At 40.0% G+C, this 14430-nt stretch overlaps 1 protein-coding gene across 1 annotated transcript in view; it reads left to right on the top strand.

The window, feature by feature from the left end:
- The window catches only part of CXADR (CXADR cell adhesion molecule), a 36709-nt gene extending 30876 nt beyond the window's left edge, over nucleotides 1-5833 (top strand). Inside the window, exon 8 of the mRNA XM_086764060.1 lies at nucleotides 5266-5833. Within this exon, the coding sequence (XP_086620186.1) occupies nucleotides 5266-5307 (42 nt within the window). The 3' untranslated portion in view covers nucleotides 5308-5833. The remainder of the gene's footprint in view (nucleotides 1-5265) is intronic.
- The last annotated feature ends 8597 nt before the right edge of the window (nucleotides 5834-14430 follow it).

Consider the following 14430-nt stretch of genomic DNA (forward strand, 5'->3'; position numbering starts at 1 on the left):
GATGACAACTCTGAGGCACAGCTGGTGATTTGTGGAACATGTCAAAAAGCTTATGTTGTGGCTGCTAGCACCGAACTTCTTATCCAGATAAATAAAATGCCCTTCCATGTCACTTCCAATCCTGTAACTGTCAAGAGCAGAAACAGTTTATCTCAGCTGTAAGAGCTGTAAAACAGAAAAGAAAGCTTGCAATTACCTTAATATCTCTTTCCCTGTTTCTTGTTGGTAGACAAGAAAAATTACAATGTACTAAAAGGACACAGCTTCAAATGAACTGTTTGGTCTTGCCCTGGTTTCGTCCTAGTATTCTGTAATTCAATATGAAATTGCTTGAGAATTGCAATGTCTTTTCCTCTTGCTTCAGACTTGAGCTGTGGTTTGGGTGACCTCTTTAGGTAACCAGTTTAATTTAATGGCCTTGTAGCCCTATGTAAGATGAGAGAACTTGCTGTGTTTAGAACATACAACTTCAAAAAGATGCTATGGTCTCCCATGCTGTCTCCAGCCCACCTGGAAGAAACATTTTATGGTTAAATATGAATGCTTTGTGATGAAACAAAGCAATAAATTTTGTGTTTGGGAATACTACGCACTCTCTTGGGCCTGGCACTTGGGCAGCCTGCATCCCTTTCTCTCTGCAGCTAAACGTGACCCTATGGCTCTGCTGATGGCTTGTAGTGACTTGCTAAGAAATGTTACGTTTTCTAACAGAAAGCAAAGTAACCTTCTTAGGTGCCAGAAAGTTATTTTCTTCTTGCTGACTCAGGAAAATAATTTAGGTGTGAAAAGGATTACTGTAATCTGCATCATCGGAGTGTTTTTCTGTATAAGCTCTGACAAAAAGTTGTAAACAGTACAGAGATCATTAAAGGAAATGTATAGCTGAGGTATGAATGTAGTTTTTGATAGGTTTTAAGAGCTGTGGTGAGAGATGCTATATTTACAAACGCTATTTCTAGGCTGGAAGTACATACTTCTACATGCCTTTTATTTACCAAAAAAAAAGTAACTGAAACCTGATTAACTGATACGGAGCTTAGAGTTAATAATGAAAATGTCTTTTTTAATCCCAGAGTGAAGTTAAGATAATCGACAATGTTTCTTCATTTGAAGCTCATTCAAGAAAAAAAAATACCTCAGACATATCGTAATTGTATCTGTTGGTTTTCTTTTAGGAGGAAGACAATAAAAATTGTGATTCTTGTACAGATAATGTACAGTCCTGATTACACTAGACTTGCAAACTTGAAAGACATTAAAGTTCTAAACAATTGCATGTTTTTGAAATCAAGGTTATGTTGCTACTTGAAGTATTTTAGGTGTATTATTTACATTATGATATATGCATATCAATGTGATTTTTTTTAATAGTGCATGAACTGAGTGGGCAGGCAGAAATCTCAGACAACCCACTGAAATCCTTTATCGCTAGATGAAAGAGCTGGAAGGAGTGTTAGAGCCTTTATGCTCAACAGTCGTTTTTGTTGCTTGAATTAGCATAATTTCCCTCCCCCAGTGTTACCTGAGCAGGCTAGGATTTTAATCAGCGCTCTGAGTGGGGTATCCAACTGACAGTGAAAATTGGGTCATTACATTTCACATGTGAATTTTATTCTGACAACATCCCGTGTCTGTGCCAACCATATTAACTAGTTAACTTGCTGCCAGCTTTATGGTTTGTACATGGTGAGGGAAAGTTGCTGAACATGGGAGGAAGCTGAAGACATCTTTCATGCTTGACATTAGCAAACAGAAGCTCACTCACCTGCGGTAGTAACATTAATAAAAGAATGTCAAGGCAAGTGAGTCTGATTAATGAAGTGGAGGATTAGGGTTGATGTCCTGGCTCTGTCATGACTTAGTGATTTTTTTTTAATTTTTTTTTTTTTTAGGAAAAAAACCCCCAACATTGGCATTTCCTTATTCCTTGGCTCCCCGTCCGTTAGAATTGAGATAATTCTATTGACTTTTAGGTACTTTTGGAATTAGACTTTCCCATCACACTGTCTTTTTTTTTTTTTAAAAAAGGTATGCTTGATGAGTCTTTAGTCTTTATCAGCTGCCCATCTAGTACTTAGTTTCACTTCTTTCATTATCACAGAAAATTTTCAAATATATGTACTTATAGATATTTATCTTGGTCAAACCACCTGTGGTTGTCTCTGTCGCCTGCCGCTTGCTGTTTTTTAGTTCTGCCCTGACAGTAGTCGCTCTTCCAGTACTTCTAGCATTACCTGGGTATTTCAAGATGTAGTAAAAATACTAGTAGGGCAGATCTCATTAGGCAGCTTCCCCCAAAGCCCCATTGCCAAAAATGCATTTCCTCTGGAGGCTTTGTCACAGATCCCAGCTTGGATGCCTGCTTGAGATCTCCTCGGAAGGAGCTGGTTCTCTCCTTCTGCTCAACAATGTGTAGGAGAGAGGATTTACCTGGGCTGGTGTCCGTCAGCAGTCAGTTGGGCCCCTGGGCCCTCCCTCACCACCCTTTGCGCTGCTACTCACTTACTGGTGTGTTGGAAGGCATTCTCAGGGCAAGGTATTTCCAAAATAAATGGTATGAACTACAGAGTGAAGATGTGTTGAGTGCTTCTCTTTATCGTTAACAATACTGGAGGTCCCTCCGTGTGTGTACTTACACTGCAGGCTGAGGTACATCAAGAGAGACGTAAAGCTCGTTCTTGTTGTCATTGGCCCTGTCAGCAAGAAATTTCTCTTTGTGTTTGGCTTTTTATACAGCTTCCCTCTGCCTACAGCTTCCTGTGCATAAGGCTGACCTTCCTCCTATTACATGCTGCCTTTTTATTTCTGGTTGCTGGATTTGTTTCCCCACTGAAGCAGGATGGATATCCAGTTAGTTTTCCCTTTTCTGAGTACAGTGTGTTGCTATTGATCTTGCTTTTGTGGTGGGTCATTCCTTTTTCTGATCTTTTCTATCACAGTTTTTGTTCCTAACCAGTTTCAGTCCTTTGTCTCTGACTTTGGCATTAGGCACTTTAAACTAAATACGTGTACATCGTATTTTAGACTGGCCTCCATTTTTCCAGCTTAAATGTACTAAGGTTATGATTGCAAGTACCTGGGCAGACAACGACGTTTCTCATGAATTTATAGTTTCCCTTGCAAGATCCAAAAGAGATATCACATCTTGTTCATAAGTTATAACAGTCGTGGGTGGATATTCTTTTTTTTTTTTGCTTTACCACAGCTGCATGAATAACCTCTAGCTGCATGGTAGGGTTCACTTGCCAGGCTGCATTTTTCTTTACCCTTTTTTTAATTTATTTTTTTGGTAGAGCTTTCCTTAGATGAAAAGTAAAGAAGAGGAAAATCAAGACTGAAAGTATCAGGACAGTGCAGGCAAAGGAGAACAGATTATGTTGTATTTGTTCCATTCTGCCCTTCTAGCTCATTTAAGCATCTGATTTTTAACTTTTGCTTTTCCAAATGACTAGAGGCTCCAAAGCTCTCATCCCATGCCAGCTCCTCTCAGGCCTTTCTCTTCATAAGCAGGAGATGTTAATTTTTCTCTTGACTCATTCATGAGAGGGAGCGAGCAGGACATGCTTGATGGAGAGCCGTCGTTACGTGAGCCACTACTCGCACGCCCGCCTTATCCCCAAGAATCGCTAGATTTGGCATGTAAGAGCTCTGTTTCTTCAGGCTTTTCCAGCAGAATGGGATAGGGTGAACTGTGTGGGGAGCAGCTTAATCTTTATTTGGAAGGCATATGTTTACTAATTATTAACTAGGTGTCTGTTCGAGAGCTGTTAATGCAAGGAGCGGGAAACAGGAGCGTTGTGTTCGCTGTGGTGCAAAGACAGAATACAGATCAAAAGGACACTTCTCGCCTCAGTGTTCAGTCCCAATTAATGATACCTCTTACAGAGTATCTGTTAATTTGATCAAATACCATTTCAGGCTGATACTAGGGTTCTTGTTCCTCTGATACTAGAGCTGAAGACAGATGTATTAGGTTAGGGTGGAAAATAAGTTTCAGGAGAGGAAAAAAGAAACCGCTGCCAAAATCTTCCAAAATGGAGAAAATGTTAGATAAATGATCCTGAAACATTCCTTAAAAGAATAATTATATAAAAAATAGCCAGAATGAAGTTGTAAAACAGATTCTCATGCTAGATAATTTTTTTTAAATACAAAGAAGGTAAATGGTGATTTAATGTCAAGCAATACTCGATACTGATTTGAGTTATGCTTCCAAGCAAGGCTTTGTGAAGGTACTGAATTATTTTTACTGTCACATGCAAAGGAAAGATTTTATTTGATGTGTAATTCTATTTGCAGAGTGACAGTTTCCAAGGAAGAAAGTGAGATGTTACAGAGGTAGCCTGAGTCAGGTTTTTTTAATTACTGGTCTTACAGAGAAACTGTGGTGGAGTTGAGGCATGCTTTATTATTCTGTGAGGGCTGGTGTAGTAATATGAAAGTTTTTAATAAGCTGAAATGGAGTAAGAAAATCAGATGTTTCCAGTAAGTGCAACATATCCATATACCTTCATGGGTTATTACTTAGGAAGAGTTGTTTTCTGTTAGAATATCATGTCTGGAAAATTAATATTGGTGATTATCAGCAGAATTTAAGTACAGGCAGCATATAGAAAAGGCAGTTTTGCAGCATAGAGTGATAGCAAAAATGCTTACAATATCAGTCTTGGAATATTAAATCAAAGAATACAGAGCTGATAAAGAACTGTAGCTGCAGAAAGAATTATTTTTTACTATCTTCGTGCAAAAAACTATCCCCAGAAAAAGTCAACAAAAATAGTCAAGGACCTAGTACTGACTTCTAAGGAAACAGTGAAGCAAGTGAGTACGCAGATTGGGATGAGTCACTGGATTCTTTGAGAAAACTGAGTGTTTATAGCAGTAAACAACAAAAGTGTGTGATTCTTTGATAATTCAAGTTACTGGTATGAAACTGAGGAGAAAGACATCTAAGCAGACTTTGACAGATACTTTAAAAATTGATGGCAGTAGGTATGTGCTGGGAAATCCATGAGGATTTTCAAATAACCTAGGTGAAGATACTGAAAATTTGCTATTAAGTTAAGCTTACAATCTTTTAAACTCCAGTGATAAATGGAGTCAATTTACTACATCACTGCACTGGTTTTCTGCAAGACACTGGTATAAACTCTAATCTGAATGACCGTAACTTGGGTGATGATTGGAATCCTGCTTTTAATTTCTTTGTATTACAGTATCTGGCTTCTTGTTAATATAGATTAATGATATTCTTTCTTTTTGTAGTATGACATCGCACACAAGATTGGTGACATAACAGTGGTATAAACATGAAGAAACAGGCATCATTTTTTGCATGACTTTCAAGTGTGGTGAAACTGAAGTACATTAATGAAATGAAGTGCTGTTTTTTTTACTTGATCTCACTTTAGATTCAAGATTGTTAAGTAGGCTTTATTCAGTTTTGTAAGTACCAACTTTTTTCTTTTACTTATTTTTAATGCAAAGTTTACAAAGTGACTACCAACATTTTTCTTGCTAGTTCTGTGTTTGGAAAAGCATGCACAATCCCTCCTCTCTGCCCCCCCACCATGGAGGTGCAAAAAAATTGTGCAGTTAATGAAATCAACTCAGGTAGTAGAAAATATAGCCTTAAGCAGTGGGGTGCTGAAAGAGATTGTAATCTGAAATAGAGTAGATTTGGTTTTTTTCCAGCTTTCTAGTCTGCTGATTTGATTGGAAGTGTGTCATCTATTCAACGCTGTAGTAATACCACTGAGGTCTTACAACCTGTGTGTGAAATGCGCTGTATTTTAAGATTGTATATATTTTATAACACTTAATAAAATATACTTGTACGTTACAGTTAACACATGCTTCAGCATATTCTGTTCATGCAGGTGTGGTGGTAACTTGTGTCTGTACACTGCCTCGTTCCTTCTGCTCTCCAACTTACCCTGCAGGAGACCAGAGGAAGAGGAGCATCCTCTTTAAACCAGGCTAGTTACGGGGTCCTTGTTGCCTTCTGCAGCATGATGACTTGGGGTGCTCATTTCCTAACAAAAACATTAATCTACCTAACCACGTAAGGATGACACCACTGTAGACTCATCCCATGGACGGAAGATTAGTAACTAATTTTTGGAGCCTGGTACCCTGCTGGTACTTGGGCATTTTTGATAACTCATTATCTATCACAATCCACGTACATCAGAGCACACTGAAGTACACCTCAATATTTAAGAAGTAACAGTAAGCATATGCAAATGTAAACCTGTCTTCGATCAACTACATCTTTCTGTGCTCTTGAGAAATACTGGGTGTATATGTATGTGCTGGTTTTTTACTATGTAAAATTTTTTTACTTGTAAATATGTAGATACTGATTTAAAGCTTAATCCGGTGATATCTGCTGTGCTGTGCTCTGAAGGCAACCATATAATCCATTAGTGAAACTGGTGGAAATAATGCTGAAAAAATATGTTACTTATTAAATTATTTTTGCTTCTGTTTTTGAGAGGAGTGCAGCTAATTCTAGAAGAAACTCAAACTCAGATGCTTTTGACCAAAAGATCCATATAGTTGGTTTTGTCATTGTACAGGGAAAAAACAAGTAAAACCACCTAAGAAAATAGTAATACCTTCATGAGAAAAATGAAAGAGAGGAGAGCTTCTAAATGTCACAGGTTTAAGTAGCAAATTAAAAAAAAAATTTCAAATCTAATTTAAGTTCAATATTATAATTAGGGAAAAGATACTTTGCCTTTAAGACACACTTGTTTTTATGCCAGAACATTACATTCCTCATTCTCTAATTTGACTCCATGCTGCCTAAACTTGTCTCTGAGTGAATCTGGCAAGTAATTAATCAGGGTAAAATTCCATTGGGATCAGTATGAAAGTTGCCTGATCAAGAAGCAGCAACCACTTGTTTAGTCTGTGTCCTGTAAGGTAGTGATTTATAGATATAACTTGTCTTTTTTTTTGCGACATTGTGCTCCATATAAGATGGATAAGTGTCTTTTTTCCCCCTAATGATCACCATCCTCTAAGTGCTTAATCGCTGTTGGGAGGAGCTGAAGGGAGGAGAAAGGTAGGAATTACTGTGCAAGTTTATGGTGGTGTTTAAAAACTGAGTTTTGTAAAAACTCCTTTTTTTCAGAAAAATTTGCAAAACTTGATGCACCAAAGTATTTTCTTGAAGGAATAAGTGAAATAAACTATTTTTTGTAGTCAAATTCCTACCTAAACTAACTTTTAATACATATAAATTTTCATTAAAGAAGTCATATGTAACAAATGCTGTCACTGAAGTTAAATGTGTGTCCATTTTGCAAAGAAATTTGCATTTAGTTTTTCTTCAAAAAACCAGTAACTGCACAACTACTTTGTCATCTGTCTAATGAGTTGCTTGGCTGATCAGCATGTCCAGATGTCCAGATACCCATACTGAAGTCTTTTGAAAGGTACTGAGTGTTGGGTATTTAGTGCAAAAGTCTACCCCAGTGAGGTGACCAAGTAAGTGTTATTAACTTTATGTTGCTGTGCCATAAGCAGGGTACAAGTCTGAAAGCTTGTCCTATGGCACACAGAAAGGCTGAAGATCGAGTCTGACTCTCAGTCTGCTTTCTGCCACCTTTTTCAGGCATGGAAGATGCAATAGTGAAGCCTGGAGGTCATGCCTGTATAGATTATTGTGATCAGGTGTCTGTTTAGGACTGATTGTAGATGTCAGGAGGCATTTTTACTTGGTTATAAATGGATTTTTCAAGCGTTTATCCTTTGTATCTAGTACGTAGAATAGCTTGGCCATGCACGGTCACTGAGTGGAAAACACCCTGGCTCTTGTGCCAACTCTATTAAACGAGAAGTAGTGCATTTCACGTACCTTGACTTCTTGTCAGGGCTTGCTTTTCACAGGAAAGTTCGAGCAGATGCTTATTTGGTAACTGTGCTCTTGTCCACACCCCAGAATATCTCATCTGATGTTTTATGTGCAAGCTAGCTGTCCTGGGCCTGGAGAGTCCGACAAAGCCTGAATGCTGACAATACTTGGTAGCCTGCATCTTTGCTGCAAAACAGATAAGCCTACTTGCAGTGCTTTCCCACCATCCCTGAATGATAAGTTGCTCTATCAAATGGGACTCGTTACATCGAGCTGATACTTTACTCTGTTAGTTCAGACCACTTCTGTTTAATGTCTCCAAAAGCCATTCTAATTATTGACATCTGAAGAGCAGCACTGTGCCTGTCTATTCTCACACTTACCAGCATCTCCTTCGTGGTTACCAAGCCTTGCAGGCATGTAGACCTTTAGGTTTGATGTAGGCTTTGGAAAATGTACGTTGCAAGCTGTTGCCAAGGTTGGTTGTGTGGGTTCAGACTGCCTCGCTGGTGTCTCGCACGCTGTCTAGGGTTTTTAGGGTGAGCCAGGTAGTTCCCTAAATGAACTTTCCCGTGGTCTAGGGGCTGATTCAGATTCCAACTTTGCCCTTCAGGCCATATAGCTGTAATAAGGTCAGAAATGAGAAAATTTACACCAGTGCAAGGCAATTGTATGTTGCTACAGCTGTATCCGTGCCTGAATTTATATCAGTGTAAGTATTTGCGTAAAATTAAGAAACCTCAAACCATGCCTGTAGCATGTGCATTTTGAATGGCAGAGTTCAGCACGCTGCAGAAAGAATTGGCCCAGCCTGTCTGGCTCTTGGCTTTTCTTTCCTGGCCTTGGGCTACCTCCTGTCTTGTCAGCATAAGCACCAGTGCAGCTGCCGTGAGCCACATCAGAGACACGATACAGTTTAAAAATCACTTACGGTATAGTGTAGTTTTAACTCACCTACGTTTATCATTTCATTTCAGCAGGTGGTTGCACCAATATTTGTGCTGCCATCAGGGGAAGAAGGCAGTGTGAAGGTGGAAACCAGGATCAAGGTACAAGAGAAAGGGGGACAGCTGCTTTCGGCAGCAGTGCTGAAAGGGCTAAGGCAGTTGAGTGCCCTGCTCCGAGCAGGGCTTGGACCCGGCAAACTCCAGATGTGCTTTCCAACCTCAGCTCTTCTGTGATCCTGTGAAAAAGATGCACATACCCAAGTTGTCTCTGCATAAAAAAAAATGGGGATCCTCAGCTGCTGTGTAAAGTTGAAGGTGCTGGAAGGCTACAGGCCCCTCAGTTTTTGACACTGATGTTTCCAGGAACCTCTGGCCTCCTATCCTGCTCAGAAACCCCTTAGCCTGAATAGGATGCACAGCTTGCACTGCATTGCATGTGCATCCTGTTGGCTACCACGTGTATGAATCTTCACGAGTGTCCATGTGTATCCAGAGCGTCTTCCCAGCGCATCCTGCTCCGATCAGTGCTGGGACAAAGCACACTGGCAGCAGCTGCCACTTTTCTTTTAATGCTTAAAGGAGATAGGAGTTGATAATTTTGTCTTCAATGTGATTTTGTCTTCAACGATGAGCTTGCAAAAATGTATGTAGTTATTTTATGTGACTCTAAAGTAATTCTGAGTCTCTCCCTACAGAATCTTGTGGAACAGGTTCACGTGGGCAAACCACCTTTGGCCTCAGTGGCCGTGCAGATGGGTCACTGGCACTGCAATTCTCTTTGCAGGGTCCAGGTCTCCTGTGTTACTTAGACAATACAGACAGATCAAATACAAATGAAGAGGAATAGCTTACTTCAATCTCAACTCAGTGGAAGGTGAAGAGAGAAACCATTACTTAAAATGAAAATCCAACATCTTTCACTGCAATTGGGTGCCTTGTTAAAAGATCGCTTGTTGAAATCTGCATACCCAAGGCCCAGCTCACTGGATTTTAACACGAGTAGCTCCGACTTTAGTGTAGTTCATTTCAGTTCATTTGTGCTCCTCATATGACTTTCACTGTTTACAGTAAAATGCGATACGTTAAGAATCTCAAGTAATTTATTTTGAATTGTTTGCTTATATAATATAAAGTAGGCTACATTAACATTCAGGAAGCAGCTAGACCTGAGCAGGAGCCTCAGCTGATGCTGAATATGCAGCAGTGTTTACAATGCACTGCAGCTACTGTCTTCTTTAGAAGTAATTCCCCAGTTACAAAGTAAGTGGCATTAATCACAATTATGGCAACAGAAGTTAGGAAAGTTTTGGTTGATAAAGAAATAATAATGGAATTACTGCTTTCTGCATTGGCACTGTGTCATGCTACATTTTACCGTCTCTGAGTGTCTAACTTATCGATGTCTGTTCTGTCTGTTCTGTCTGTTCTCGCGACTGAGGCATCATTAATGCAACGAGAATTTGCTGCCCTTACAGAAAAATCACATATGTCTTTGTCTGTTTGAACCCTTTTCTATGCAGTTGTCCTATCAGAAAACAAACTTTTCCAAAGGCTCTGACAGTCCTGCTCCTGAGGTTAAGAGAAAAGGAGGTGGTAATTCTAATAAATCTCAGATCATGCACTAACATGGAAATGAAGTGCATGCAAGCCTTGCAGGTCTCCTCAAAGGAAGCTACATGTGAGCGGCTGGAACTGGGAAAGAGAGTACTAACACACCGAAGCCTGTCCCTATGACAGAGAGAAAAGTTTTGTACTTTCAAATCTAAATCTTTATATATTTTTCTCTAATTTAAATTGGAAACTAGACATTTCCATGACAGAAATACTTAGAAAAAGCTAGTCTAGTTTCAAACGTTAGAACAAAATTTTAGTAGACCAACTGTCAATCACAATAAGTGTTGCCAGTCATCATCACTATGTATGCAAAGTGTTGGGCCGTAGCAATTGTCCCCTGGCTTAACTGTGAGCATGCAATCTCAAACCACAGAGCCCAGCCCTATAGTTAGCAGCGCTGGTTGCCGTCCCTGGGCTGTTTTAGTCCCAGAGGCTTGAGAGGTCTTGGGCAGAGTGATGTGGAGGACTTCTTTTCTCTGCCTTTCTGCCCCTCCCTCAGATCAAAATCTCAGCCCTTTATAGGACGTTTGAGTTTCCAGGCAGTTCCTAGCGCTGGACTATGTGGTGCAGGAAGCTGGGGAGATGGGGTGGTTACTTTCCTAGGACATAGCAGGTGTGTTATATCTTGCTCAACTTATTTTTTTTTCCTTCCTTGGCTTTTTGTCTTCTTTTCTTAAAGCAAGAGGAGTCTTTTGTCATCTCCCAAGGTTATATTTCATAACCAGTGTTTGACCATCCTATAGTCGTTCATTGTTCTTGGGCCTCTGCTTTGGCTTCAGTGCAATAAGCTCATGAGGATGGACTAAATCAGCTTGGGTAGGCTTTCACTGGGGTAAATCTGATGTGTGTGTACAATTTCTGCTATGCCAGCAGAGCTATCTGGCACCAAAAGGGGCTGGTAGGTAGGTGACATCTTCAGCTGCTCCATCTAGATACAGAAAAGGAGATGCTGTTAGGAAACACCTGTGTAGAGCAAGGGTGTGGTAAACAACAGGCATGATTTTATGTCACAATACCAATTGTAATGACTGTCATGCAGAACCTCTGCAGAGCTGCTGTTGGCCTCGTTTATATCATAGTAAGCAGTGGAAATGCTAACGTATAATAATCTGTATTTCTAGTGTGAAGAGCCACATACTTTTCTACATAGCTGATCAGAAGAGAAATTGTAATAATTTATTCTTTACATATAAAAGTTTTGAGACATGTAAGAAAGAAACTTCGTAATTCTTTTAGTAAGGTTTTATCAGCTTATTTGATAATGATTTTTTTTTTTAACATATGCTTGCAATGGCAATCCTCTAATTTCTGAATCCCAGTGACTCTTGGGTGCCAAGCTGCTCACAGTTCAGGGCTCAATCACAACTGAGTGGCTTGGTTGTACCACTGGCAGAGACTTAAATGCTCTGTGATCTGTCATAGTGGACACTTGGGCTTGTGGATTCAGAGGTCAGCTGAGCACCTTATTCGAGGATGCTGCAGTAATACTTAAGCACGCAGGGGACGAAGGCAGCGTGTATGCAACCAGTGCCCTCTCTCTCTTTCTAGTGCAACATGGCTCCTTATGGGCAGCCTATGTCCCTGGCTGCACATACTCTTAAACTGATGCTACCGAGAGCGCTATCCGACCAAAGCTGCCGCCTTGTCTCCTTTAGCACATTATTATTATTTGTGGAAAGAAGCAAAGTGGTCATCCACCAGGGATCAGTGGGGGACTGGAAGGGAGGATGATGGCTTCCCCCATGCAGCCTGGGTTCATGTGTACTTCTAAGCAAAAGAGAAATGAGATTGAGCTCTGGACCTCTGATCCCCTGAGGGGGGGGCAAGCTCACTCCCTAGTGCTATTTAGGATGCTCTAGTTGGTGTCTCCAAGATAACTCTGCTATAAAAAGGAATCAAGGTGGACAAGCTGTAGTCCAGGGACTGGACCTTTGCCCTCTCTTTCTTAGTGGTATGCACATACCCAGGGATTTGGTAATCTCTGCTTCCTTCTGGCTTACTGATTGTGAGCTTTTTGGGGGTGCCAGGAGGAGCAGGAAGGCATCAGGTGGGTGTGCTGAGCTCCTGGGCCACCCATGGTCGCAGGCCGGAAGGGACACTGGTGGCATGGGCCAGGGGATTTTGAATGCCCTCTGGTGGCAGAATCTCCTGTAAAAGTGTGCTTATTTACCTTTGGCAGACTCCCTGGCTACCCCTGTAGTGGATGGAAAACTCATGTTTTGCTTTTTTTTTCTTTTGGTAGCAGGAAGGTGGCTGGCACAGCATGGAGCTCCAGGAGACCAAGGGGAAAGTGTGGGCTCTCGCTTTCCCTGACTCCTAGGACTAGCTCCACCGATCTCTTCAGTCTGAGAGTAAGCCCAGCTGTTAACTGACCTAAAATAATGCTATTATTATTCATAAAATGCATTGTATGCAAGTAAATCGTTGTCCTATTGTATTGCACTAAAAAGCCAGATTTTGGCATGTCAGTGGGTTGCCTGAAGCAAGAAAATGTATGGAAGAACATAAACGATATATTGTACGTTGATATTGGTGGCGGCTTCTCTTGCGTTGCGTCCCCTGAATGTACTGCCTTGGCACTGCGCTTTCATGCAGAAGAATGAGGATTAGGTTTGTCCTGCTGTGACATGATTCATGTACGGGGAATGTGCATATTCAGAAAGAGTGAGATTTCAAGAGGACATCACTGAAGAGGGGCTTGTGATAAGAATCACTAATAAACTGATAGCTGAGCAGGGAAAAATTTATTTAATAAAAGGAATTTAAACAGAAGTTGAAATCTTAGGCAATTATGATTGCTTGTCTGACCATTTCTGCTAAAGTTGCTGTTCTTCATTCTTTTTTAAAAATATGGTTTTTTTAGATACAAAATTTATTCTTTAATTGTAGGCAATATATACATATTTATGAATATTTATATTAGATCTTTTATTTTATATGTATGTGTATGTATTTTTATAATATGCACTCCCTGAGGTGGTTTTCCAATTTTATTAAATGATTTTGCTTTAGTACAATGTCTACACTTACATAATAATAGAATAGGGCTAGATATTTAAAGTCAATATAACAGCAGCTAGATGTCAAACTGTTATTTCCTTTATCTAAAAATGTCTAAGATATGAGCTAACATTTAGCAAACTAGAAATGTTTCCAAACTTTGGTATTATTCATGCTTTCCCAGAGATGTTAACATAACCTTATAATTGGCATGAATTCTATCCAGCAATGAGCACTGTAGGAAATGCATTTTACGTTTGTTACTTTTTCTTAAGGCACAGTGGAAATTCACAGGATATAACAAGCCGTGCATTTGAGTATGGCTGATTTTCTTTCTGTACACTTAATTTATTCTGAAGGGAAAGGGAACATCAAGCTTAAGATATTTCTCAGTAGAAAGCCTTCTCTGAAAGTTTTTCATTTGGATATAAGTGCCTAATTTTCAAATATCACGTTATGTTAATCTTAGACACTTTCAGAAAATCTGCATTTGAACTCTTTCCTCCAGAAAAATTAAAAAACAAAAGAGAGAAAAAAACCTGGCAGTACTCAAACATAAAGCTAGAAACAGTTATTCTGCTCAGATTTTAGCTCTTGTCTTCATTGTGAGCAACCCAGGCATGACAACGTGGTTCTGGTATACAAGCCCTGAAAAATAAGATTTACAAAGGAAAATCACAAATAAGACTACAGTTGTCTTTAGCTTGTCAGTTTTACTCCTGTCTAAGCAGATGAAAGGCAAGTGCTCATGCCACTGGAAAACTTCTTGGAAACCTACGTGAAGCTTGTTTTCAACTCTTTTTTCAGTTCCCACTGCCCAGGTAACCTCACTAGAGAGGCATCTTCTTTCAGCCACCGCAGGTCCCTCAGCAAGACTGTTGGTCACTAGTGCTGGACCAGTAAGAAATGGTATATAGTAACAAAGAGAAAGCCTGGTAAAAAGCATCATCATCTTCATCATTGCCAACTGTGGCATGGAAGAGAGCCTCCTAAGCCTCCTGGACC

This window comes from Chlamydotis macqueenii, chromosome 1 (assembly GCF_036417535.1).
Source record: "Chlamydotis macqueenii isolate bChlMac1 chromosome 1, bChlMac1.mat, whole genome shotgun sequence".
Classification (NCBI taxonomy): domain Eukaryota; kingdom Metazoa; phylum Chordata; class Aves; order Otidiformes; family Otididae; genus Chlamydotis; species Chlamydotis macqueenii.